This window comes from Filicampus tigris, chromosome 7 (assembly GCF_054856515.1).
Source record: "Filicampus tigris isolate MCC_2025a chromosome 7, RoL_Ftig_1.0, whole genome shotgun sequence".
Classification (NCBI taxonomy): Eukaryota; Metazoa; Chordata; class Actinopteri; order Syngnathiformes; family Syngnathidae; genus Filicampus; species Filicampus tigris.
Window position 1 is genome coordinate 12477360 of NC_141223.1, and position 27832 is coordinate 12505191.

Here is a 27832-nt window from a genome sequence, read left to right on the forward strand (position 1 = left end):
GCTTTTGAGTTTATTCGACATACAAGCTTACATTCGGCCAATTTTTTGCTTTGACTTGAAAGCTTAGCCTAGCTTGATGCTAACGCTAAACAGCATCTACGCTGCGGTGCTATGACTCTTTAACCAACGAATTGAACAATTGCGTGTGCAATTAATTGAAATTCAATCAGAGTTACAATTTATACACTCCATGATTAAAAAAAAAAATCAGTAGATTCGTAAAAAGCATGAATATAAATTTATATCCAACGCATGGTTGGTTTACACAAGGAAATCACACTTGAATTTATACATTATTATATTTATTTATTTTATATTAATTTGCACATTAAAAAACATTCTAATTTTACCAATTTTGTTTGGTCTAAAAGTAAACATATTTGTAGCGCTTCAAAGACATTTATTTGTCTTTATATTTTTTTACGTTAAAACATTTTCTTGTTTTGTACCAAAAAATTAATGATTGTTTGAATAATCGTGATTTCAATTATTACCAAAATAATCATGATTATTTTTTTTTTATAATCGCGCAGCCCTAAAAAACGATGTAGAAAGTCAATAGAACAGTACTCTGTCATTATTCTTTATCCTCTGCAAAGAATGATTAATATTAGTGCTGTACTGACGAGCTGAGAGGTGTCAAAACATCTCAATGAACAGTAGAGCCTTCTGTCTCTACGACACTGTCCCCAGGTGGCCAGACACCACCAAAAAGGGCAGCACAATATACATTCAATTGTTGCAGTGTGACAAAAACTTTCACGGAAAAAAAATTATATTGAATGTTTATCAGCATTTTGGGGGTTTTTGGGCGACTTACCAGGTACGAGCTAAAGCCGTCGTTGACTGACTCCACGGACTGGCCTGAGTTGTTGAAATGCATAGGACGTTGATGGCTGCTTGTTTCAAAGGAAGAGCCTGTGGACAACAAAGTACAGTGAATCTCCACCTTTCTGTTGTCTGCTATTTGCATTTTTTGTCTGTGACAGCTAGCCCAAACCAACCAGGTATTTTGTGCTCTTTCTGAAACACCCTAAGATGTCACAAGATGGCGCCAAAGCCTGGCATAAACAGGAAAGTTGAATAGTAATTGGTGTATGAAAGTATGTTGAAATGATACATTTACACTGAGGGACACATGGAGGGGAGGAGCTATATTTAGCCTGGGCGTTAGTGGAAATTACGCAGTGTCTTTACCATGTTATTTACCAACAATTGCTAAATAACTCCATGGTCAAGACCAACAACAAAAATGGCATTTTAAATTGAATACCAAATTGGGAGAATCATCAATGTGGAAAATTGTGGAGAGCACTTCTATTTGACTGAAGGGCTGCCTCTTCTGCTAACATTAAAAAAAAAACATTCTAATGAGACTTGATAACTAATTGATTATGACCGGTACGTGTGTTTGTTGTTTTTCTGACTCTTGACTTGTCCCATTTTGATCTTGTATTAACTGTAATATGTTTGTAGCTCTGTATTTCATTTAGTATTTTAACCAAATAAGTTATCATGGTGTCTACATAAGAATAATGGCATATTAATTAGATACCCGAGTGGGAATATTATTAATTAGTTTTTTTTCTTAGATCAACTGTATGTTTGTGGCACTGTATTTTTATTTATTTATTTTATAAGTTGTCATGGTGGCAATAATGGTATATTAATCAGACACATGAGTGGGAAATTAAGTTATGAGCTGTGTGGAAAATTGTGGAATGCAATTAAATTTGAGTTAAGAACTGCTTGTTTTGGCAGTCATTCCAACCAGACTTAATTGTTGAGCAATTGATTGTTTTGATATTTTTTTGTTCTTGTTTTAACTGTATAATGCTTGTGAATTGTGTATTTCATTTAGTATTTTAACCATGTAAAGTACATTGTGAATCATTGAAAAGTGCTGTCTCAATACACTTAATAGACTCAATGCCTGATTTCAGCTGCAGCTAAGAAGAAATAATAAATAATAATCACATGCAATTCTAATCTTTGAAGAAGTTCCATCCATCCATTATCCAAACCGCTTATTGTTGCATATAAATGTTATACTAACTTCATTCACTGTTATTCTTATCTCTTAACCCATGAAAGACGGGAGCGCATAAATGCGTTTCTACCACTAAAGCCGGGAGTGCGTGTCCGCCATTTTCTTTTTTTAATCCAATTATTGGTCTCCTAGCCAATGAAATGCATCAGAATATACATGTGATGGTGTCGTGAGTCGTCGGAGGATATCCGGAATTTTTTCGAGAAGTAATGTGACAGTAACAGTAACAGTCGATCGCGCGAGCTCTGATGTAAGTCACGGCAGTGATATAGACGACACGCTCGCGGAAACCATCCAAACGTGATGTATGGTTAACATATATGTTCATAGACAATGACGATTTCAACGCCTTTGTAAGAGAACACATAGTAATAAACAATCGATTTTTTTTTAATGAAAAATAGTGCCTCTCTTGCACCTTCGATTGAAACGGTAAAGATTAATAAATTCGAGCCTGTGTGAAAGCCACATGTCTTCAATTTTGGGGGGGAATTGTGATTCTATCTGCTAAGGGGCTGAGATATTAATTATTTTGTAAGTTTCGAAAATGTCAGGTTTTCAAAGGGTGACTCCAAAGAGGACCGTAGGTTTTAGAGAGCTGTCTCACGAGGGGCTTCAGGCTTTAATGGGTTAAACACTGCTGAAATCTTCGTGCTGCCATGAATTTCCCCTCTTCGGATCACCAACAGGATTGTCTGAAACCAATTTCACTCACTCACTCACTCACGAACTATATGAAGCAGAACACTATGTACCTCTGTGCAATCTGATGTTTTCCACAGCGGGCAGCGTATTCCTTCTGGGGATGACCGAAACGGCAGCCGAAGCGTCGCCATTCTGGCTCCCGAGCGAGTGCGGACTGCCCCACTGCCCATCCGAGCCCGGCTTGGGCGGCCTGGGAGGGGGCGCGCAGGATGACTCGGAGCTAGAAGGTGTCAGCGCGTTATGGTTCTTATCAAATGTTCGCGGTATTTGGTAGAAGGAGCCGGGCGGCGTTGGGAGGTCATAGTTGTCGGTGGTCCGCTCGGCGGCGGCGGCGAGGGTGTTGCAGGGCGTTTGGAAGGAGTAGACCTCCTCGTTCTCCAGGTCCAGCTCGGGCGGGCTGCCGGGGGCCTCGTAGCCCCGGGGCAACACGTAGCAGGCCTCCTGAGGGGAGTCGTCAGGCGCGGCCGACAGGTGCTGCTGCTTGTCGGGCTTGGGGAGGCTGTAGAAGCCGTGCAGCTGAGCGCCCATCCCGTTCAGGCAGTGCGAAAAGCCGTGCGACAGTTTCTGGACGGCAGAGTCGCTGCCCAGGAAAACGTTGCTTCTCGTGGCCTGCGAGAAGCTGGCACTCCTGCAAAAGCAACACTATCGTTACACCCCAAGAAAAGAGAAACGTCATTGATGGTACAAAAAAAAAAAAGTATGTTAAGTACAGTCAAAACTTGAAAGCCTCTTGTATGCTAGAGTGACTTCAACTTTGGACACGCATCAGGCCTGGCATTAATACCTATATTTTTGATGCTTATTTTCTTATGTGCAAGTACCCCAATGTGCAAGTACCCCAATGTGGCCAGGGTTGCGAGGGCCCATTTAGCTCCTCACAGCTCTAGTTTAATGTTGTAATTTATCATACACATTATGGATAAAAAACACGTTGCAAATTGAATCATTCATATTACAACTGTAATGAATAATTTCATGTTTATTTTTATGAAACTGGATTTTTTTTTTTGCATTGTTAGAATAATTATCAAATTTCCAAGCTAAACTTCCTATGAAATATTTCCAGAAATTCTTTGTAAATTTCATTCGAAAGGTTTAAAATATTTTAGTTACTCCAGCAGCCAGCAGGAGGAGCCGCAGAATTGCCATAAAAATTACAAGCAGCATTAGAATTGTGATGACTTATTTGTGTATGTGCTTTACAAGGTTCTTGTTGAGATCTTTTAAAAAAAAAAAAAAAAAAAAAAGGTACACACAAGCCTCTGTTTGACCTTGAACATGGGCCGGTTTGACCTTAATTTGATGGTACTTCCAATTTGGGGTCACCTTCCATCAGAACGTACCGATTTTTACACCAATCGTCCGTCATTGTAAAACGATTAACATCGACAGAACGCTCATAGTAGGGAGTGATGGGAACAAATGACTCATGGAGAGAAGGTTTCTTTTGTGTGCAAAGCTGATGAAATGGATGGCGAGCTTTTATATTTGTCCCGACTCAGCAGATTTATGCGCGTGTGGCTCTGGGGGTGCTGTGCCTTTGGTGGCAGCGGTGGGGGACACAAATGTAAAGCAAAGTGATGGATTGCAGCCTAGTCCTCATTGATCATCCGCTGCTCAGTGGTTTGTTGTTGTTCTTGTTGTTATTAACAAACCTGGAAGCTGAGGTGCATGTTGATGATGAAGATGGGGCGAAAACGTGCATTTGTGTCTAGTTAAAGCAGACTAAGGAAACGTTGGTTGGTTGGTTTGTTTTTTGGGCTCCCGTCCCCTTCCAATTGTGAAGGGCAATCGTTGAACATCATGAAATGAACATTGCTTATTATAGATGTCAATAAAGAATAAAAGAAAAGAAATAAATAACACTGTTAGCACAGATGCAAGTGCTAAAACAATGTGAGATGTTTCCAGGGACTCCAGGCTCCTCCGCTGCTTTGGAAACATTTAATGGACAGCAATAGATGTGCATTCAAGCAACAAATAACGACTTTAAATAAACATACTGTTCGTTTGGTAAAACCTTATATCGTCATGTCTTTGAATAAACTTTAAACGAACAACGTTAGCACTGATGTTAGTGCTAACACAATATGAGATGTGTCCTGGCCAGTTCGCCGTTGTGGACAAACAATGTGAGATGTGCATTTAGGCAACAAGTACGACTAACATTTCCTGTTCATTTTGTATACCGTTAAACGTCATGCCTTTCAATAAATGATAAATGAGCAGCGTTCGCGCTGATGCTAGTGCAAACAGAAAGTGAGAGGTGTTCAGGCCGATCCACCTCATCTTTATCTTACTGAATTAAACAACATGTGGTGTAAACATGCATATGGGCAGCCCTCTAATCGTCTCGTCTAACTTGTGCATCTCCGACAGAGGAGGAAGCGCGGGCCAGCCTGTATGTTGACCCGCCAAACAGGAAGCGTGACCCTTACCGTGTGCTCTCCGTCTTCCTGCTCATGCACTGGTGCAGGAGGAGGTAGTCCTGCGGCGTGCTGTTGGACAAGGAGCTGTGGTGCGAGTGGCGCACGGGCACATCGAAGGTGAACAGCACGGGCTGGTTGGAGTGGACGGGTGCCGACGACTTGCCGCCGCCAATGGCGCTCAGGGGGGGCGCCGAGCCAGAGACATCTGCTCCGACGGAACGCGGCATATGTTGCAGGCGGACATCTGCAGAAAGGACACACCATTGATTGGGATACTAAAGGTTGCCTGGTTGAAAGCTTTGGAAAGCTCAGAGGTGACCCTTCCTCCACAACTCAATCGGACACATCTGAATTGATAATACTGGCTTAAATATGGGATGGTTCACCAATTTAAAAAGGAAGTTACACAAAAATGTTCCTTACAAAAATATGTTGGCCCACTAGTCGAAACATGGCATTCTGATTAATATTGCGTTTGTGGAATATGAGTTAAGCAGTAAAATCCACACAGGTTTTTGTACATCTCAGGGGTTGGCCATTTTGCCACTTGCTGTCAACTGAAAATGACGTACACAGCTCGGATAGCGACCAACCATGGCTAAGCCGTGATGGGTCGTTACCTGGACCCTAAGCAACTGTAATGTTATTTTCAGTCGACAGAAGTGACAAAATGGCTGTCCCCTGAGATGGCAGAAAACTCATATTCCACAAACTCAATACTAATCAGGATGCCATTTTTAGACCAGTGAAGGCGCATACAACATATTGCAAAGATTTTTTGGGGGGGTTGACGTCAACTTTAATACCATTTCAGTCCTACTATTGTCACTTTTAATGTCAGTGATCATCATGCTCAGCAAACATGCACAAAATCAAGTGACTGCACAGTAGTAAGAGCAAATAGCAAATTTAGTTTTCAATAAAATTCTGGAAAAAATAAAAACGTATGGTTTTGTACATGTTTTTTTTTAATATTGTTCAGTGGCCGCAACTGTTGTGTGTTTTTACGAGTTTTGTAATTATTTTACTTTTTGTGTTAATAGTCATTATATTTAGAGAAGGGTCTCAGTCTAAATAATGTTCAGAGTTCATTTGTCATTTTTCAAAAAATGATTTGGAACATGTATTTTCAATATGTTGTCTTTTTTAATTTTCCTAGTATATCACTATGAAAGGTATATGTATATATTTTTGACAATATTTAGTAATCAAATTCAAATAACATACTGTAATAATGTATGTTAAAATATTATTTTTTTTGATGAATGTATTTGATGAAATGTAAATTTAGAAAATCTATTTTAAATATATTTGAATACTTTGTTAAAAATATAATACATTATATTGTTGTACATTTAAAAAGAAAAATTATTGCATATTGTTTTATAACATGTAAATTATTCATATCTGTATTTTACTTTTTTTTAAATATTGTATATTAGCCTAATGATTTATGTAATTGTATGAGAATACAATTGTTTATTTTTTGTGTGTTTAAATATATTGTGTTAATTTATATATAATTATTATTATTTTCTATTTTCTCATCGCCCCTACACTGAAAAAAATGGTGTGTAGAATATATTCACTTTTATTTCGTCAAGAGGTTGCACAAAACAAAATCTGGATACAGATACATTAATTAGATGTTTAGTCTACTTAAAAAAATGTATCCTACTCCAGATAATTATATTTCGTGCAACGTATGTGTATGTCCATCATAATGTGTCAGCTTGCTACTCAAACAGCTTTACACTCACATTTCCATTCATTGTTGTGGTGTGAAAGGAGAAGCAGCTGACTTGAGGTGACAAAAGGCGGGGCTTGCTTGTCACTCACCGGCCTGATGCGTGACAGTTGTGTGTCACGTCATACCACACGAATGACCAACATACACAAAGGTGAGAGTGTGTGATGTTTTATTGGAGGCTCCTGTTCTGAGGGTTTGCATGACCTTGGCGTGCATCAGACTGCGCTCTGATCAATAGGTAGAGGGATGCGCCCCGAGGGAGGCCACAACACAGCATCATCCTCATTTTTTTTTCTTTTTTTTTTTTGTTTGGAGCTGGGAGGAGGGAGGGGGTGAGCACATGATCAGAGGCCCACTTCGATCCAGTGTAGACAACAACATTGCTGCCTTTTTCCCTGCCGTGTGACAAGCGAGATTGCTACATCAGAGCGCTTACAGGGAGGCCGCAAATAGATACGGGCAGAAAGCCAAACAAGCAGAGGAAGACGAGGAATAGGAGGAGAAAGCGAGCTGCAAGCCGTTCCATCGACCCGAGGTGCCGCATGCAACTCGAGATGAGCATGAGCGAAAAAACAAAACAAAACCCTAAACCTCATTTTTCCCTAAAGCTAACTAACCTCTCGATCACTGTACAGCAAGTGGTTTTCATTTCCTGTACATTTCTCATCCAGCGTATCAGGTATTTATTTGGAGTAAGGACTTTATTTGAAAAAAATGCATCATAACAAATGGATCATAATATTTCAAATATCGATTTTTTTAATCATTGTCTGGGTTAAATGGCGGTGTCTCGTTGAGGTTTGGCATTTCTTTTCATGTGCGTTTCTTATATAGGGCCACGATAGAGCGTCCCAGGCAATTATTTAGGGTAAGGACCGCAAAAATGTGATAAAAAAAAAAATCTAAATATCTATAGTTATTTTTCATCATCACCTACAGTATTTCAGGGATCGTCAACCCGTAGCTCTTTCATCCTTATGTTGTTGCTCTGCCGTGGCTTGGGAAAATTAATTATAAGTGTCGGATTGAAGGGCATATTATTTGTCTCAAAAATGTGCATCATGTCTTCTTCATAATCAAACTTTTTGGCCACTTTCACATGTGGTCCTGGATTGGATACACTGTAAAAAATGTTTGTGAAATTAAAAAAATTGATTTAAAAAAAAAAAAAAAATTGTCTTTTGCATTTGAGACTTATTGCTTTACCGAACCCATACCGAACCGTGACCCCCATGCTGCTCGAAGGTCCCCGCGTACACTGCGGTCTCCTGTTTGGGAACATTCTGGCTTTCCTGTTCACCATCCCCGATGGGGAAAGGTGCATGGATAAGTCTGAAAGTTGTGTGCCGACATTGCTACATGAAATCGGCACCTATGTTGCGGCTAGCACGTCTAACATGCACGGCGTCATCCGACTGTGAAAGTTTCTTAGACGAGGAAGCAAGCAGTCTTTTTAGCCCAAAACGCCAAACTTAAATAGCGAGATTTATCATATTGTAGCGTCTTCCAGGAACACGCCATCAGACTTTTATTTATTTTTTCTAAAAAATGTACCATTTTCTTGTCATCTTTTCAAAATAAACATTTTTTTTTTTTTTAAATCTGTTTTTTTGTACCGAAAATATACCGAACCGAAGTTTCCAAAAAACCGAACCGAAATGTGATTTAGCGTACCGTTACACCCCTAATACATACATATACACATACATATATATACATATATACATACATACATACATATACATACATGCATATATACATAGACATACATACATACATATACATATATACATACATACATACATAAAAGAGGTGAATGCCTGAAGGGATAAAGCCTCTACAGTGGGACATCCAGGCCAGTGGACATCAGCCATCACACATGGAGGGAAGACCAGACAAGCCCCCCCCCCCCCCCCCCCCCCAAGCCAAAGCCTTACCACCTTCCCCCTTCCACCATTGCAGTGATCCTCAATTACGCCATTGTAGTGAGTGTTTCCACTCTCTTCCTCTCCCTGCAAAAAGCTTTTGTGAAAACCTTTCATGCAATGCCGTGAGTCGGAGGCCCACTAACATGAGCGAGATTTATTGATCGCTCATAGAGAGACTCATTCCCAACCACCTCCCGCCTCCCATCACCCTGCCTGATTCGGTGGCGAGAATGGAGGAGAGAGAGGGAGCGACCTGAAACCAATCTCAGGTTTTACTCATGTTTTTCTCTTTTTTCTTTTGAGACAAGGATGGTCAACATGCTTCATGCCTGACGCTAATGGGTCTAATGAATGATATCACTGCTGCGACGCCATTCCATCCACTCCTTCCGAGCACAAAAAGCACATCAAGTAGAAGATGATCAAGGCCCCTGATATTCGCGCGAACTTACGCACGGGCGCTAGAGGAGGGCGGTGGCACTAAATAGGAGCCAGGACGCCATAAGCCGGGATAAATCATAAGTGCATGGATAAATGGCATTATAATGGCATACGCAAACAAGCCAGAGCTCGAAGGTCCCCCGTAGACTGCGGTCTCCGTTTGGGAACATTCTAGCTTTCCTGTTAAAATCGCCGATGGGGAAAGGTCCGTGTATAAGTCCCAAAATTGTGTGCCGACATTGCTACATGAGATCGGCGGCTATTCTGTAGCAAGCACGTCTAACATAATAGCACTTAAAACGACATCATCCGACTTTGAATGTTTCTTAGACGAGGAAGCAAGCAGTATTTTTAGCCAAAAATAGTACAACAGCTCAGTTCTTCATTCTCCGCTGCTTCTCTCGCTAGCCGTACGATGCATTCATGAACCCTGGAAACATCATAACTCGGCAAAACACAAATCTGACCACAACACAGATAACCCAATTCATTAGAATATGCTGTTGAACATTCAAAGATTTCAATGCCTAAAAAGTGTAAATAATTTCATAAAGACTTTAAAGTTACTGTATTTGAGAGTTTTAATAATTAGCAATAATTGTAACTGTTATTGTATGTATTTTTTTTCCCCATCACAAAAAGTGTATACGTACCGTAATGACAACTTGTCTTTAACTTGAATACTTAGATGTGTCATAGTCATAGGCTGTTGCTGCTTAGTGTTTAAAGATTTCAATGTCTTAATAATTTACAAAATTAAGAGATCTTTATTGTTAATGTACTTTTTTATTCTGGTGTAATTTCTTAGAATGTCACCCGAATTGTTTTTTTTTTTTCTAAAAAAAACCATGTACCATTTACTTGTCATCTTTTCAAAATAAACATATATATTTTTTAAATCTGTTTTTTTGTACAAAAAATACAGTATACAGAACCGAACACCCCCCCCCCACACACACACAGAGACATTTATAGGCCCTAAGTGCTGCTCTGGCAAATCCATGCTTCATCGACATTAGGTTTGCATTGAGTCAGCAGATGCCATGCCACTAGGTGTGTGCGTGTGTGTGTGTTAACCTTGACGTCCCTCCTACAATTGGCCACTGAGGTTAATTTGCGACACTGACAGTGGCTTTTTTTTTCTTTTTTCAAGAGCAATCTCTTGTGAAACCATTAAGAAAATTGCTTGCCCACTCCTCTTTCTCTCTTTCTTTCTGTCTTTGTCTTTTCTGTGCTTCTGTTTGAATTGCAAAACCAGGCAGTTGCAAAGCTTATTGATCAGTATCATTTACATTTTGTATGCATATTTTTTTGTATATACAGTATACAGTAAACATTGCAATATATTATTATATTTATGTATATAATGTGCAGTTATTATTAGAGGCCTTTTTTTTAATATGTATCAAAATGTTGTTCAAAATGTCAAACACGGCTACCTGTAAGAGGTTATCACTGACAATTTTTGGAAATGTATTATTTTGTTTAATCGTTAATTTGATTTTGTACATATCTAATTTGCATTGTTGTGCATGATATGTGAATATAAGCATTTAAACATCTGTTAAAAATAAAAAAGTAAATTAACATTTATTTTTCATTAAAAAATGCCAAATTTTTGAGTAATTTCAAAATGTTTACTTAAAGTCCTCAAGCTATTCTCAACACTTTGGAATGGTTCATAATTTGGAAAATAATAAAATTAAAATAAAATAACAGGTAACACTGACCAAAATTTAGAATTGATATTAACCCAAATTTAGAAAACATTCTGCCCAAAAACGTCATATATTACGAGCATATATTATATTTCATACTAATTTATATATCGTCACTGTCCTGTGAAAAACATGTTTTTTTATTTTTACATTAATGAGGTTTCTGCATTACAGACATCCCATTAAGATTAAAGATTAAAAATTGGACGTACGTGTTTTTCACAGGACAGTGATGATATATTATATTTCAAAGTATATGTAAATATATGTATTATTGTAAAATGTCTTGAAAAATATCGTGTTATATTACAAATCCACATTGCCCACTATTGAATGTATTGAATATAGCCCACCATAACCCATTCAGGCCTGAAGCTCCTGGCTCAACAGCTCCCCAAAACCTGAGGTTGTCTTTGGAATTACTCTTGAAAACCTGAAGTTTTCCCAGAAATTCAACACCTACAAAATAATTTATCTCAGCCCCTGTAGCAGACAGTAACATAATCCTAAAAGAATTTGAGAGCTTAGACATGTGGGTTTCACACAGGCCCGAGTTTATTAATCATTACTGTTTCGATCGAAGAAGTAAAAATAAAGTGTCAGTGCAAGAGAAGCACTACTTTTAATCTAAAAAAAATGAGTGGTAATTACCACGCTCTTTTCTGTTACAAAGACATCGAAATTGTCATTGTCTACAAACATATCTTAATCATATATCATATTCTACTGGTTCAAAGTCCGCAAGCGTGTGATCTATATCACTGCCGTTACTCGATTTAAGAGCTCCCGCGATGTCCGCCATTATGAGTCGGAGGAATTCTGGAACATCCTTCGCGTCTTATGCCACCGTCACGTGTATATTCTGATGCATTACATCGGTTAAGAGACAGAGAATTAAATAATAAATAGAAAATGACGTATACGCTCGCCCGGCCTTAAGGGTAGAAAGATGCAACAGCGCTGCCGGCTCTAATGGTAGAAAGGCAGTTATGCGCTCCCGTCCTTAAAGCAGAAGTCAATCCAAACATATTTTTTTCAAGAATATGTTCCCAGCAGGCCCACTGGTTGAAAGACGGTATTCTGATTAATTTTGCGCTTGTGGAATATAAATTAAGCACTCGTTTTTAGCCATCTCTGGGGGCGGCCATTTTGTCTTCTGTCGACTGAAAATGACATCACAACTGCTAACAACAACCAATCACGGCACAGATTCAGAGAACAGGTCAGCCGTCAGGTCAGACGTCAGGTCAAAGACAAAATGGCTGCCCCCAGAGATGGCTAAAAACAAGTGGATTAACTGTTATTCCACAAACGCAATATTAATCAGAATGCCTTGTTTCAATTAGTGGGCTTGCATGGGACATATTCTTGAAAAAAATATATTTGGGTTGAATTCTGCTTTAATGGGTTAATGGCTCTTGCTTGTGGGCTGAGCCTTCCTCAAACGTGTATGATTGTCATTTATGCGGGCTAGCTCAACCAGTTTGATTAATTAACTGATTGCCAAGTCGGCTTTGTGTGTTTGTATCATTATCTCTCTTTGACCGTCATTTCAAGCGTGATTGCAATTTGTGAGAAAATTCAAAGCCTCCCGCTTCAAGCGCTTTCATTCAGCTCGAGCTGCCGTTTTGTTTTGTTTTTTTCTTTCCTTCCTCTTCCTCTTCTATTTGTACATCTCCTTTAAAATTGGATTATTTCACATCTTCCTCCAGCTCTGGCCCAACTGGAAGGAAATGAGCAGCACTCCAACAAAGACGTCGCTTGTCCTCTGTGAACCAGCTGGGTTCTAATTTTGTCCTCCAGAGATCCAGCAACGTCGTTCGATTAGATTACGTCCAAAGAGCAGATGAGACAGTAGCTGATGTTTTATGGAGCCCAATTAGAGAAATAGCTCATGAACTTGGGCACACGCTGACCCAGAATGTCGGTCATGTGTGGATAAACAGTGAGCACGCCTTTGCTGCCCTAATCTTACAAGTACAAGAGCGAGGGTTGACAATGTAAGTATTTCACGATGGTGTCAAGAACGTGAGGCTTTGCTTCGCGGAATGCTTGCTTTACGTTTTTATATTCCGCGTCCGCCAATAGTTCTCCGGTTGGCTTTTACAAACCATGCGGAATAGTGACTACTGCCGCCGATGGTATGGAGGGGTGTTACATCTCACGCATGCGCAGAAGTTACTTAATGATCAGCGTCGCTGTCTGTCGTTACGGTGTATTTTTCCAGCGCTACGTGCCGATAGTCAGCCCAACGCCACAGGGGGTAAGCGTCGGTCACAATTGGCCCACGCCGGATTGGTCTATCTAGGCCTTCACAGCCACACGCCCCCACACACACACACACACACACACACACACGCACACGCACACACCTATTCATGGGGTGCCACACTGCCGTTTGCATGTATGTGGTTATCGAGGGTGGGGAGGAGGTGGCTGTTGCTGCTACTAGACATGTAGCGGACGTAACTCAATGAAAGGGATGGAAGCCAAAGCAACAGAGACTCAAGATTGAAGGTCAAATAATGTGTTGCCATAGGACAGGGATGGCCAAACTTTCTCTGCTGAGAGCAATATTGAGAAAAATGGAAGGAAGAGGAGGCCGTCATCAGCTCGTGTTTGGGAAACATGCGAAAAAACAAGCCAATGTACTGAAGGGCAACATATGCTGAGCACATGTACGTTATGAAAGGAAAATCTGAGAAACAGATTTGCCGTTAACGGTGTCAAAGGAAAATGTTATGACTAATAGGGACTTATTGACTGTCGACGGTACAGCAAATAAACAGGCTGTTTGAATAAACTGGTCTATCTTCTGATCAGATCAGTGTTTGGCTCCAAAACCTTGATCGTGTAAAGCCTAAATATTAGGGCTGAACGATTTTAGGAAAAAAATTGTATTGCGAGTTTTCTGACCGATATTGCAATTTTGATTTGATTTGCAATTTTGCGCAATTGAAGCTTCAGTGCATTTACAACATACAACATTTACAAATATGACAGAAAATGACATCATACCATCAAACTATTACTTGAAGAAAGGCAAGACCTACTGTACTACTTGCCATCATGTATAAATATGCAATTATGTGTCATAGTATATAAATATAATTAAATACACATCTTTTTTAACCCAAAAATGTTTTAAATTTTGTACTAATGTACATGTTCTTTGTACATAAATGTAAGATGTAAATATTTTTCTCATATTTTTGCTAGACACTTCACTGCTTCAAACAGAGACTGAGGGCTTAGCAATATGGCCTGACATTCATATTATGGTATTGATTGAATATTTTGGTAATGCCGAGTGTAAAAGTGTACAAATCATAATGGGAATACTTCTGATTGGGTTATGTAAATGTGATAAGCTAAATATTTCCTGTTAAAAAGGGTCAGAAAGTATCATATTCATTCTTCTTTTCATTCAAAATTTGTATTTCCATGTAAAAATGCTGCTCTAAAGAATAAAACAAAAACTCAATTTGCAAAGCTGGATTATATAAAAATAATTTTGAGACCTATTACTGTGTAGATCTCAAAACTCAGTACTCCGTGGTTCAAAATAGTACAAAAGAAAATAACATTGCAGATACAATAAGTATTTATACTTTTTACATCGATCTCTTCGTCATGGCCGACGTCACCCGTTAGCGTCTCCCGGTATTCGTCTTATTTTATTTATTTTGTTTAAATACGTAGTAATTGTAATACACATTTTCCCACAAAATGCGGTTCTAGCCAGACTTCTGTGAAAAGTCTACTGTACACCTAAGCACTTATTTGGGGTCTTCCCCGACTCTGCAATTAGCATGCTTAGCGACTCCTCTTCTCCTCCTTGGTGAAAGCGCAACTTTTTAGTAGGGTAGTTTATTTGTCACCACGGTGGAAAGGATCAGTATTACGCAGCTCCTTGCTGCTGCTGCACAAGGACTTACATAAGATATAAATAAAGTCCACGCAACTGCGGAGCAACCAAGGTAGTTTAGCGGCTAGCACTGCCAAGCAGCCGCGCGAGAGACATGACTCTCGGGAGTATGGGTAACAGCGGAACGTGAACGCAATGCTTTTTTTCTTTTTACGCCAGCGCCACTTCGGCGCTGGTTAGTGTGACTGGTCCACAGTAGCATGCCATTGATTGATGAGCGTGGGGGATAACAGCCCTTTGGAAAAACCGCAGGTTTGACGATCTTGAAATCGCGTTGTCTGAGATCGCAATTTCGGTCCCAAAACGATCCAACGTTCAGCCCTACTAAATATAATGTCCCCCCCCCCCTTTTAACCCATTGTGCTATATTGAGATATTAAAAAAAAAAAAATCTGTTTTTTTCTATTCAAGGCACCAATGTATTTATTACACCAAGTGTAGACATGCTAACTCTTATAGCTGCAGGTTTCACATATTAATCCTCTGCCAAGCCAGGGTACACCAACAATTCCCAAAAGAGACAACAAGAGGAAAGTAAGAAGACACTTGCTGTTATCACCAGCAACAACAACAACAACAACAACAACAAAAAACTAAAGAAAAATGAGGTAATCCCTGAGGTGCAGCAAGATTTGCAGATGTCTTTTTCAACATCTTAACTTGATTTCCAGCACAAATGCTGCCGCCAGGGCGCGCAAAATCAATGTTTTAAAAACAACACGGGATCACATGAAACTTGTGACTGCGGATGACTTCTGCGCACACCATCAGGCATCTCGTCGTGCTCGTCATGCGTTCCAACATACAAGTGGCTGAAAGCACAGTGAAGACTGTTCAAAGTAGATCTAGCGGAGTTCTATGTGGTCCTTTGACCTTGTAATGTATGTCAACAGATAAATTGGAACATGGCTTGGATAAAACTACATGTACTATATATTTTTTTATGTTAAACTATAGTTATTTTCTGTTAAAACTTTTTTTTGCACAATATCTGTAGTATTTATTGTGGACAAAATCTATTCGCGGTGGAGAGGGACTCGAATGGCCCAAGTGAGAAGGGAAAAATGTATTATTTTTTAACCCCCCAAATTCTTGAAAAAACAAAACAAGAATAACATTCTAATAAGGGTTTTAAATTCATGTATTTAGTTAAAAAATGTTGAATTTAATTAAAAAAACAAACAAAAACAAAAAAACAAATCCATGAATAGGTGAAGCTGCGGTTGTCAAACTGCGAGTATGCTGGGGTTCATTGTACATGAATTTCTATGAATAATATTGCTTCGATTTTGTATAATTCAGTTTTAGTCCAACTTTTTGGAATGTATGACTAACAAAAAACAATACTTCACTGTACACAGAACCCAGGTGAGTTTTTCAGTGAATAATGGAGTACAGGTAATATACAAACAATACGGAGACTGGTTATGTGAGCATTAAAAAATGATGTAATTGTGAATAACTGACTGGCTGCCAAGTGGCTAAGGTGTGAAAATGTTAAGACTGAGAAAGATCTTACGACTTAAGACTTGCTTCAAGTTTAGTGGGGGACTCGACTTTCCTAATTTTTGACACAGTAGCTTGGGACTTGCTTGAAACGTGAAAGTTACGACTTGAAACTTACTGGCATGTCTCCTGATTAGGAAGGAAAAAATGTCACCGCTTAGGAGAAACCAAGCTTACAGTTGATGTAAGAGCTTTCATGAATGCAGGAAATGACAAGGAATGTTCGCAAGTCAACCCCAAACTGCACAAGACAGGGACAAAATACAGATGTGCTTATTATCTATTTTCTATAACACTTGTCCTCGTTATTAGCAGCCCGACTGAACTAGAGCCTATTCAAGATGGCTTAAAGGTGAAATTCACAGTTTAAAAACACACACATACACACATGATAGCCGGACGGCCCGGAAGGGTGCCCTGGCTGCAGGCGGAACCCAAAAACGGACCGGAAATTTTAAGTAAAATGCCCAGCTCTGCTTACAACTCCGTAATACAATAAAACAAGATGAAACTAAAAAGATTGTTGAAGAGAAAACAGTGAACCATGGACAGGGCTCAAGAAGGTTGGGGACCGCTGAACTGTGATGAAAATATATTAATTACGTAATTTATTCATCGACTTCGACTTTCAGCACAGATCTTTCTACCAAAAAATCGTAAGACCGTCAATCCTAGTGGACACTCTTAAATGGACAACAGCAAAATTACACAGACACTAAAGTATTTTGAGGTTCATGTGTAATGAAACAGGAGTCACATTTTAACTAAAGGCAGTAGCTTGACTTTTTAACAGGTGCAGTAGCTTCCTCTGCAGGGTCTAATGTCCAAACTACTTGCGTAACATCACAATACTTCTCAATGGGGAGATGTTCATGATTTACACAAGGCAGAACTGATAAATTAGGGATATTTTTGACCCTGGTGGAGGCGGCTAAGTTAATACCAAATTAGGTTATGTTCTCCTTGGCATTTGTTTATTTGCAGAAATGCACAAGTTAAGCTATTCTCATGATACTTTGTATTGGGGTGAGGTGTGGGTCAAGGAAATGTGCAGATTCATGATTATTTATTTCCTTTTAGCTGCAAATGTGTGATAGGGCCTATTTCCTCAACATTTCACATTAATATTAATGCCAAAATTCAGACATATCCAATGGTTGTAACTAGGGCTGTCCGATTTTGCCTAATAAGAAAATCCAGATTATTTTCTCTCAAAACTGATTATACAATCACGATTTCTTTGTAAAATAAAAAATAATGAAAAATGAAGTATTTTGAATGTCTTTTATTTAAAAACTTAATTTTTCTTTCTTTGAACTCAAAATGCCAGTCCATTTAACTTAATACACACAGAATAATCCATTGGGATTAACAGCATTTTACTTACACAATAGATTTCAGATCTGTTCTTAATTAAACCAATAATGAAAGAAGAACGTGCATATACCATCTGAAACGAAATCATCAACATGAGAGAAGGTACACAGTCAAGTCTGTAAACCAAACAGTCTGTCAGCAAGTCATTTTGCCAAGCAGCTAGTGACTAGCCTTTCACCTTTCTCCCTGGTTTTACTTAAACATAAATCAATGATTAGTGCAAAACTGTCACTCAATAATACAATGCACTGTCAAGCTTAAGTATGGATGCATAGTCCGACTGGACCAGAGGTCCGTTGCAGAGGAGAAAAAAAAGGGACGCCTTTGTATTGTACATGCGGGGCACACACTACACTACAGATCTATTTTTGCCCGATTTATTAACTAAACGCTCACTTGCCTGAGCAAATAGCAGAATCGCCGGTAGCCATGGATGCTGTCGTTGTTTTGGACTGCGCGCTCGTGGGAGGAAGCGGAAATGCAGAAGAAACTACGGTGGCTTAGATACACCAAAAATAACAAAATAGAACATGCCGATTTGAACGTTTTTAACATCGTTTTATCCAGAAAATCCGGTTACGGTTCAAAATCGCTTAATCGAGCAGCCCTAGTTGCAACCTATTTGGGGCTAATACTATCTATAGCCCATTCCACACTCGCCATCAAAGCCGGTTGGTAAGGTGCAGGGTTGTAATAGTTTTGGATTTTTAATTATAGTATAATTATATTTTATTTGGATTGTTGCTTTTTAAATTCAGTTTGTTTTAATTAGCTTTTACAGCAGGTTGTCAGTTTTATTATTGTTTCGAAAATGCTTATTTTTTATTAGGGTTTTTTTTTTATATAAGATGAAAAAAGGCCACTTAAGTGTTGTGTAATAAAGAAAAAGTAACTACAATTCTCAAATGACTGTTTGACCTTCCTTCTTTTGTACAGGTGTACAACAATACTGAAATAAATGCATATACAATGAAACCCAAAAGCTCATGTATTTAATTAAGTCAACCATCACGTTCTTGACACGGTATTGTGAAATACTTACATTGTCAACCCTCGCTCTTGTACTTGTAAGAAGATTAAGGCAGCGGAGGTGTGCTCACTGTTTTTCCGCCTTTGTCACTTCACGTTGGTACTCCGCGTGCTGATTTGCTAGCTAACAGCCAATCAGAGTGACCAAATGTCACGACTGGCGACGCCGATTTAACATACGTAAACGCCCCCAAGGCGCTTACAGACGGGTTACGATACTACGACGGTGCCCACTACACCAATCAGACGGCGCTTAAAGACACAACGACGCTTAACGGCCTCCGACGTTGGTTTGGTGTATCAGGGCCTTAATTATCTGAAAGCATGTAGCTGCAAACACCCTTTCGGACACAGCAATGTCCCACTTGGGCACGCTTTGTCTGTAGGGGACAGGACGATAAATGCCAGCTCTTCTGTTTTACCAGGAAAGCAGTGTGAAAGGAACTGAGATTTGTTCTGGCCTTGGTGGAGGCTTGTACTTAAATTTGTGTCAGAGTTCCTTTCCAACCATTTATCCTCTTCTCAAAGACAAAGAGACATCTTAAGTAGAAAAATGAAGGGCTATTTTTGTGCATGCAGTCTTGCATCAGATTAAATAAATAAAGTTTGTATGAAACTAAGGCCTTGTCTAGACGTAGCCGGGCATTTTTTAAACAACTGAATATTTCTCCCCCACTCCGTGTTGGAATACACATCTTCGTTTGTTAAAAACGCAGCTACACTACACCGCGGAAGTGCATTTTCAAACGCATGCCAAGCCTATAGGCGGCAGTAGTTAGCCAAATACTGTCCATTCAGAAGGAACTTCCGTCCTTTGACGTCACTTCTACGAAACCGAAAACATGGCGCCAGGCTCGTTCGTGAGGACAGACGAGGTCAGAACTGCTTTTAAACCTTTCAACGAGAAGCAGTAGTTGGTTGCAAAAAGCGCCTTGAGAATTGCTGTAACCAACGCAGCTCCGCGGGCATCCATGTTGACTCACAAGTCGCGCAAGTGATGTCAGAGCATTTTTGTCGCACAGTGAGGACGTAAATCGTCGGGTCTAACTGTCCACAGCCAAACGTGGTTCCGCAAAACTCAACTGTGGCCAGAGTTTTGCGTTTTCAATGAAAACATTCCAGGGACGTGTGGATGAGAGGGCTAACCGCAGGCTAATATCCGCTGTTTGCAAAAACCCCGGCTGCGTGTAGACAAGGCCTAAGGAGCAGGCTATTCTGTAAAATGAAACAAAAAATAAAGTCTCTTGGTCAATTGTTCAGACGAGCGAGGGAGCACAGAACAAAGACAGTGATTCATGAGACGATGCGCCATTCATTAGATGAGTGAGTGGGGCCTGCATGGGCGGGGGGTGGTTTCTCGGGGCATGGAAACACTCTGGCCGCCTCTCAGCCAATCACTACCTGATAACAGCAGCGCACATGAAGAGGACGACGAGTAATATAGATAACATTTGGTGATGTTCGGACAGAACTGGCCTCATCGTCACTGAGGTTTGGGCGTGCATGCTGCAGCATCTGCAGTGATACTTCAAAGCACAGCAGTGGCCGCAATGTCCATTTATCGTCAGTGGCAACACACATCGGAGTGGCGCAAAAATCAATGCCACCATATGGTACTTGGGGGAGGGTGCATGAATAAATAGTGAGCTACTTCTACTTATATGGACATATAATGGGAAACATGGGAATTCCCAGTGTAGAAAACTATAGTGGACCAAGAACATTTCCCTGAGGAACATCATACCCAAGTGTCTGCCTGATTGTTATTTTATAGAGCGGTTGTTGTGCAAAAATGTTTTTGTTTTACACCACTGCACAAGGCCAAAGGTACTGGGACATATGAGAATTTCCAGAATAGAAAACTATAGAGGACCGAGAATATTTCCCTGAGGAATGCCACACTACATTATCTCTGACCGATTGTTACTTTGGATGGACGATGTTGTGCAAGATAAAGTTTGTGTGTCACACTACTGTCCAAGTAGTATGACACACAATACTAGGATTCAGACATGGGAATTCCTAGTAGCCTACAGAAAACTACACGTGGACCAAGAAGATTTCCTTTTAAAACATCACACCAAATTGTGTATGAGTGACTGTTACTTTTGACGGATTTTGTTGTGCAACATCAGGTTTTACACTACTGTGTATGAACAAAAGTAGACATGGAAACCCCACCTATGGACAGTGAAAAAATGTTTATTTATTTAACTTTTCTGAGAGAACTTTCAACAACAGGAACCAGATGATAAAACTAGTATACCTTAAATGTTTCCTTGAGAAACTCCGATTCAAAAATACATTTGACTGATTGTTATTTGGATGCGCAGTGGAGTGCAAAACGGTGTTGCCCCTAACACGTATGCATGTTAATGCATTGAGAATCATGGAAATTCCACTTACAGGAGGCGGAAAATGTGAAGAATAATATGAGGGTTTCCAATCTTCAGGTTAAAGTTTCTGCAAGACATTCAAGAAACATCCCCATTCTATTTCATTTCAAAGATTTGGTTGATGTTCTTCCATACCATACTTATCTAAACATTCCTCTACAGACCTTGCTTTTGTGTGCTATAAACAGAAAAGTAACTTCCCCAAACTGTTCACACAGAGCTGTAAGCGTACAACTGTCCAATATGTATCAAAACAAGATGGAGTGATAACTAATGGCTGGAGCGCAACCATTGAGTGATCAATAATTGATAAGCTGCCACCAAGTGGAGAACAGACCTCCACACAATGGCCAAACAATCTTGATTTGAATCCGACTATGCAATTTAATCTGTAGCTACGCACAACTGGCTTGCAATTGACTTTTGTCATCAAGAGTCATCGATGATTCAACCACAAACCACAGCACTTCTTGGAAGTAACTATTGTGTAATATTCCCCACTAACAAATGACAATAAAAAACAAAAATGTTCTCATTGGTGGTAAAGAGCAAATAGAGGAGTTCTCAGACAGGTGTGAGCCATAGGTTGTAAAATAAAATAATTTTCAAGAAATTCTGTCTAAAAAAGTACATACGCGGCTACAGCACATATGGGAACCTACAGCCAATAAAACAAATAATACAACAATTACTTATCTCTAACTTAGCTTTGGGCCAATTAAAAGCTCTGACTGTCTGGCTCTGACAATAAACTTGAATTTTTTTTTTTTTTTTTTTTCAATCGACTAGTTAAATGTTGACTTTCTTCCCTTGGTAAACTTTGACTGAAATATCATCATATTACAGCTTTACTCTGTTAAAATTACACATTTTCATCAAACAAAATAACGTTGTATGGATTGGAATCTATTTTCCTGGGGGAAAAAAAATCTAATAACATTGAAACTTCCCCCCCAAAACAATTTTTTTATCATAACATTGTGAAGATTATGAGGGGGTTCCTTGGAAAAAAAAACATTGAGATTCCTTAAAATAGACAATCACTGTAGTCTATTTACACCAACAGAATTTGCACGTGTCAGTACTTCCATCTAAGCCGAAATAAATGAAACATCATCTTTATTGTCGGCGTGTGTGCCAGTAAGTCTCCGTTTAAGGAACAAAGCCAGCTGCGTAACACTGACTTGTTGTACTGCCGCCACTGAATCATCAGCTCCTCACAATCCCACACGAGGAGCACCGGTTAGTGTGGCTATTGGCAAACCGTAAAAACCGCTCTGACTGCAAGTGAACCTCCCGAAATAACCCTTCTTCATCATCGGCAGACGTGACATCACGGCAGCGTCACACCATGACAGGCATCCTGTGCTGTGCTTGTGCACAACAAAAACAACAACAACACCCATTTAGCAGAGCGACATCTGCTTCTCTTGTAGATGAGGAATTAACGGACTAGACTTTTTTTTTTTTTTTTTCCTGTGCCACACAGTTTGATATCACTCACAGAGGGACTTCCCCCATCCGTTTGGTGTTGACTGCAGCTGCAAAAAAATAAAAATACAAAAGTCTGAAAAAAACTATTTTCTCTGCTTACTTTGCAGCTGTTAACTCGGGTTTTAAGGGTTAATTGTTTGAAAGGAGAGAAAGTACCGGTAATCACTCAACAGAAAAAAAAATGTTTAGGATTGCTTGGAATGAAAGTTAAAACTGTAAATAAGCCACCAATTATGAACCAAAACCCTTCTTACAACAATACCATTATGAATAAATAGCATCTGATTATATTAGATTAGAATCTGATTTAGCACGCGTGGGGCAGAGTTTCCATCAATTACAGTACCAAATAACCCGGACTAGATTTAGCTTCTCCCCAATATACAAAAGATTTTAGTCCTTCAGTCAAGATTGAGCATGTGGACAGATGTTCCCTGACAGTAATTACTACTTTCCCATTTGCAAGGGCTTTGGTGCCATCTTGTGCCATTAGAGTGGTAGAGCAAGGCCGCAAAAAGTCAGGGGTCCTGTTTTGGAAGCAAAGTTGTCTGGCCTGAGTTCTTATTATTTGATAAACGAGTCTGCAACGTAACCTTATTAATACAAATGTTAGCACGATCAAATTCCACGTTAATTGACTTATTTGTGTGCTGCATCTTTGCCTGTTGAAAGTCAATCCTGAACCAAGAAAAGTGTCCAAAACCGTTGACTCATTGAAGCAGAAGAAATGACAGAAAACATAAGTTTAAGTTCTGTTCATCTACTACACAACAACACAAGCTTGCTAGTATTGGCAAGTGCTACAAATGCTACATGCATGATGTTGAGCTACTTTCACAAACACGTTCCTGTGGTTTTCCACTCATCATATCGAGAAAGTGCATGAACAGTAGTCCCATTAACATTAATATAAAAAATACATTATTATCTAACATTTTGACATATCTAACGGGGTCAAGAAGGTCTGTGTGAAGATAACCGTGAGGCACAAACAAGACGGAATGTGGAGATTTTTGCTTGATTGGGGTAATTTCTGATAAGCATTCAAGTACACTGCGAAAACTAAGAATACAAATCAAATCAAGGCAAAAGCTGCTTGTTGGGGGGTTGAGGTCTTAACAAATCATTTCCCTATTCTATTTGGACATCATTTTGCTTAACTAAGTAACACAGTACTGATTTAATTACTTTTTCCTCTTGCTTTTTTAAAGTGGAAGTCAACCCAAACATTTTTCTTTTCAAGAATATGTTCTATGCAGGCCCACTAGTTGAAACAAGGCAGTCTGATTAATATTGCATTTGTGGAATATGAGTTAAGCAACAAAATCTTGCCATCTCAGCTGGCGTCCATTTTGTCACTTCTGTCGACTGAAAATGACATCGCAGTTGCTCAGGGCTCAGATAACGACCAATCATGGTTCAGCTTCAGAAAACAGGTGAGTTGTGATTGGTCGTTACCCGAGGCCTGTGCAACTGTGATGTCATTTTCAGTCAACAGTTGTGACAAGATGGCCGAACACTAACAATTCTACCCCATATAATTGGAGGTGTTTCATCATATTAGACGTGCAACCTCCTTTGCACTAGATTATTTTTTTTACATGTTGCACTGAGCAGCTTGGTCTTTTTTTATGAAGCACAGCCACTTTTGATCTGTGTCAAACATCTACAATTATCATACCCCGCCAGCATTATCCTGTCGTCTTCGTTGCTGTCCGTGTGTTGTCGGTGTGGTGTGATCTGTTTAGATACACTATAATAGTTTGGCCCGGACACCCGTTTGCATTTGATATGGTCCGTTGATCCTAACATGTTGAATGCGTGGGCGCTGCAAAACAGTTCCGTGAATGCATACGTGAAATAATGCCTACAGAATTGGACCGCGTCGTAGCAGAACTCTCTTTCATATTCGCATAACGCGACTGTCCGCACTTGCTGCGCGCCGGCGCGGCGCACACACATTTCCTATTGGTTGTACTTCGCTAGTGTCTGTCGATTTCCCCGCGCCGTACACACATTATTGGTACTTTATTTGTATGGGGTGGCTTACTCCGTTTGACGGATTAGGAATCGAGATGTGGCACCGACATTTTTAAACCTGAACAATCGGGGAGAAATCAAAGCACTAGTCCCGGTTCCACTCAGTTCCACTTGGTTCCCTACACTAGCCTACATAGAACATATTCTTGAAAAAAAAATGTTTGGGTTGACTTCACCTTTATGCCCAGTTTTTGCAGTGTGCGTTTCCCAGAGAGCAGTTCAAGCTAGCATTCTTGGGGGATCTAACACGTACTGTATTTGAGTCATAAATTAGCATGATTGCTTGAAAAATGCAATTGGGTCACAGCTGCTTTATAGTGTTCTATTTTTATAAGAAACTCTCACAAAAGAAAAGAAGGACATATTTAGAAGAACCAAAAGTAAGATGATGTGACCTGCCAAATGTAGCTAATGGTTAGCGCTATGTGCTACGTGTCAACATGTGGAGGGAATCCCCCAGTCATGTAAACACGTTCACATTAGAAACTGTGTATTGCTTACACCTGCGCATATTTCATGTTTACACACAATCAGCTAAGCAGGGTAAAACAATCGTCAAAAAGGTGCCAGTTGGCTTGGACTGGACTCGAGTCACAGATTTGTTGTTCATTTAACATGAATTTTAACTAAAGAAAGGAAAGTTGATTAGGAGATAGGTTTTAAATTGAAGCCAAAATTAAGTAAATTAAAAACAGTACTTGTTATAAAAATGAATCAATAAATGAAGTTGAGAACTAGCATTATGTTGTTTGGTTGTTTGTCCATTCATACAGACGTACGTCTCATCATAGACGGATAGAAGATGCCCAGCCGAAGTGATTCAGAGTAAAAATCAAGTTCAGATTGACTCAGATAATAAATAACATGGTGCATGAAGTTTTGTCATGAAGTAGTAATGAATTGAAGTGCATTATTTTGATGTGTTATCCTCACAAGGGTCACGGTCATGCTGGAGCCTATCCCAGCTAATTTCGGGCAGTAGACGGGGTACACCCTGACTGGTTGCCAGCCAATCGTAGGGCACACAAAGACAAACAACCAGTCACACTCATAATCATACCTAGGGACAATTTAGAGTCTCCAATTAACCTACCATGCACGTTTTTGGAATGTGGGGGGAAACCGGAGTACCCGGAGAAAACCCACGCAGGCATGGGGAGAACATGCAAACTATTTTTTCATAGATAAAATCATGTAATACATTACAAAGGCAATTATAAATCACTTCAAATTGTTTAATAGTTCTGCTCATTCACACACTTGTTGTTGTATCAGTATTACCACACTACCTGACACTCATATAGCTTAAAGTCTCTGCAATTGTGTTTTGTCCTAAATGTATATTTTGTTACAGACGCTTGACTGCTTTGGTACTAAAGTGGTTCTGACTACCAGCGACAAAGTCCTTGTTTGTGACTGATTCTGGTACTGATATGGAGAAACTTTTTTTTTTTTTTCAACAGTGATAGTGGAAATGGACCAAATTCGTATTCTACCAACTGAGCAAAATTTCAAGTCTCAAAAGTACACTTGTTCATTGACTTAATGTGGCATCTTAAGCAATGTCAAAGTAATATGTGAAATAAAAAAAATGTAAAAAAGCAAACTTTAATGAAGTGATTATTTGGGTGATACCGTATCTGAGTGCATCCTACATAATAAAATCACTAAAAGGTGGACAAAACAGGCAGCTGGAGCAGAAGCAAAAAGAGCCTTACCGTGGTTGTTGTCGTCCGACTGGTTGAAGCCGCACAGCTGGCAGATGGCGCGCACCCACTTGTTCATTTCCTCCTCGGTCTCGGCCACCAGGTAGAAGGTACGGTCCGAGGTCTTGATGTCGAACACGAAGCTATCCTGGAAATCCTTCCTCTTGAAGGTCAGGCCGGCGTCCACCTGCTCGCAGCAGTGCAGGTCGATGACCCGGATGGGCTTCTTGGAATGGTCGTTCTTGTAGTACTCCAGCACGTCAGGGTCACCGCTCATTCGCCCGCTGCGCAGAATGAACCAGCGCTTCTTCCATGCCTGGCAGGAGGAGATAACAGTTTGTGACTCAGCACTACTACTACTACTACTACTACATAACATACTACTGGTACAGTTTTTGCATTGAAAAGAATCCACACACATTCACTTGTGATCACAAGACAATCAGCAGCTGGACTTTGTTTGTGCTGTCAAACACTTTCGACACTATTTAAAAAAAAAAAAAGGGGGACGCGTGTGGTTTTTGTGTGGTGTGTGTGCGTGTGTGTGTGTAGCAGGTGTTTACACCCACAAGCCCAACGTATTTCCTGTGCTGCTATCCCTTCCACGGCTCAAAAACAACAGGCAGCGCTCCACCGCCGTGACAGTTTGTGACCCCCCTGACGACCACAACAGGCACACAACACACACGCTGAATGTTTATTTCCAGTTAAGCGGCGCCTTTAATGCGGTGCCGGCACTGCAGTCTAAAAGAATGATGGAGTGGTGCCTTGGCAAACAAGTTTTATTCGTTCCGTGACTAGGCTTGTATCTCAAAATATTCATATTGTGGCTGCGAGTCAGGAGTGGGGCACCCGTGCGTGACTTGGTACCGGTAAAGTCCATTCTCAAGGTCGTTTTCGGCTGACTTAGCCCGACCGGGCGGCTCTGACATAATGGACGGGAACTCATAGACGGACTAAAGGATAGACGAATGCCCAGCTCTGCTGTATACAGTGTATTGCATTGCATGTTCGCATTTGGCTAAAGGACTTTCGGATGTTAGACTGTAAATACATAATGTCCTTGTTGGAGGTAACAAGGAATCTCTGCTGCAAAGCGGATGGTAAACATGTTTAGCAGCTATCTTTTTGCACCGAGACACAAGAGGAAGAAGATTAACCAGGAAGAGTGAAGAGAGGCGGGGGAGGAGGAGGTGGTGGGGCTGTGGAGGTTTTTGGACATCCGCCAGCGATGCACTTCCACCAGACCGTGTGTGCTGACACACAGGATCCTGCAGGGCCCAGACTTTTGCCCCAGCCCCCAAACTGACACAATACAGAACCCAGTGACAAGAT

The 27832-nt window shown here is 40.1% G+C and overlaps 1 protein-coding gene across 4 annotated transcripts in view; it reads right to left on the reverse strand.

The window, feature by feature from the left end:
- gab2 (GRB2-associated binding protein 2) overlaps window positions 1-27832 on the reverse strand; it is a 66203-nt gene that overhangs the window by 8266 nt on the left and 30105 nt on the right. For all 4 annotated transcript variants that reach the window (XM_086035928.1, XM_086035926.1, XM_086035925.1 and 1 more), the window contains exons 2-5: window positions 26510-26813; window positions 5194-5428; window positions 2806-3383; window positions 821-918 (exon numbers count right to left, since the gene is read on the reverse strand). In XM_086035928.1, coding sequence (XP_085892054.1) covers window positions 821-918; window positions 2806-3383; window positions 5194-5428; window positions 26510-26813 — 1215 coding nt within the window. The remainder of the gene's footprint in view (window positions 1-820; window positions 919-2805; window positions 3384-5193; window positions 5429-26509; window positions 26814-27832) is intronic.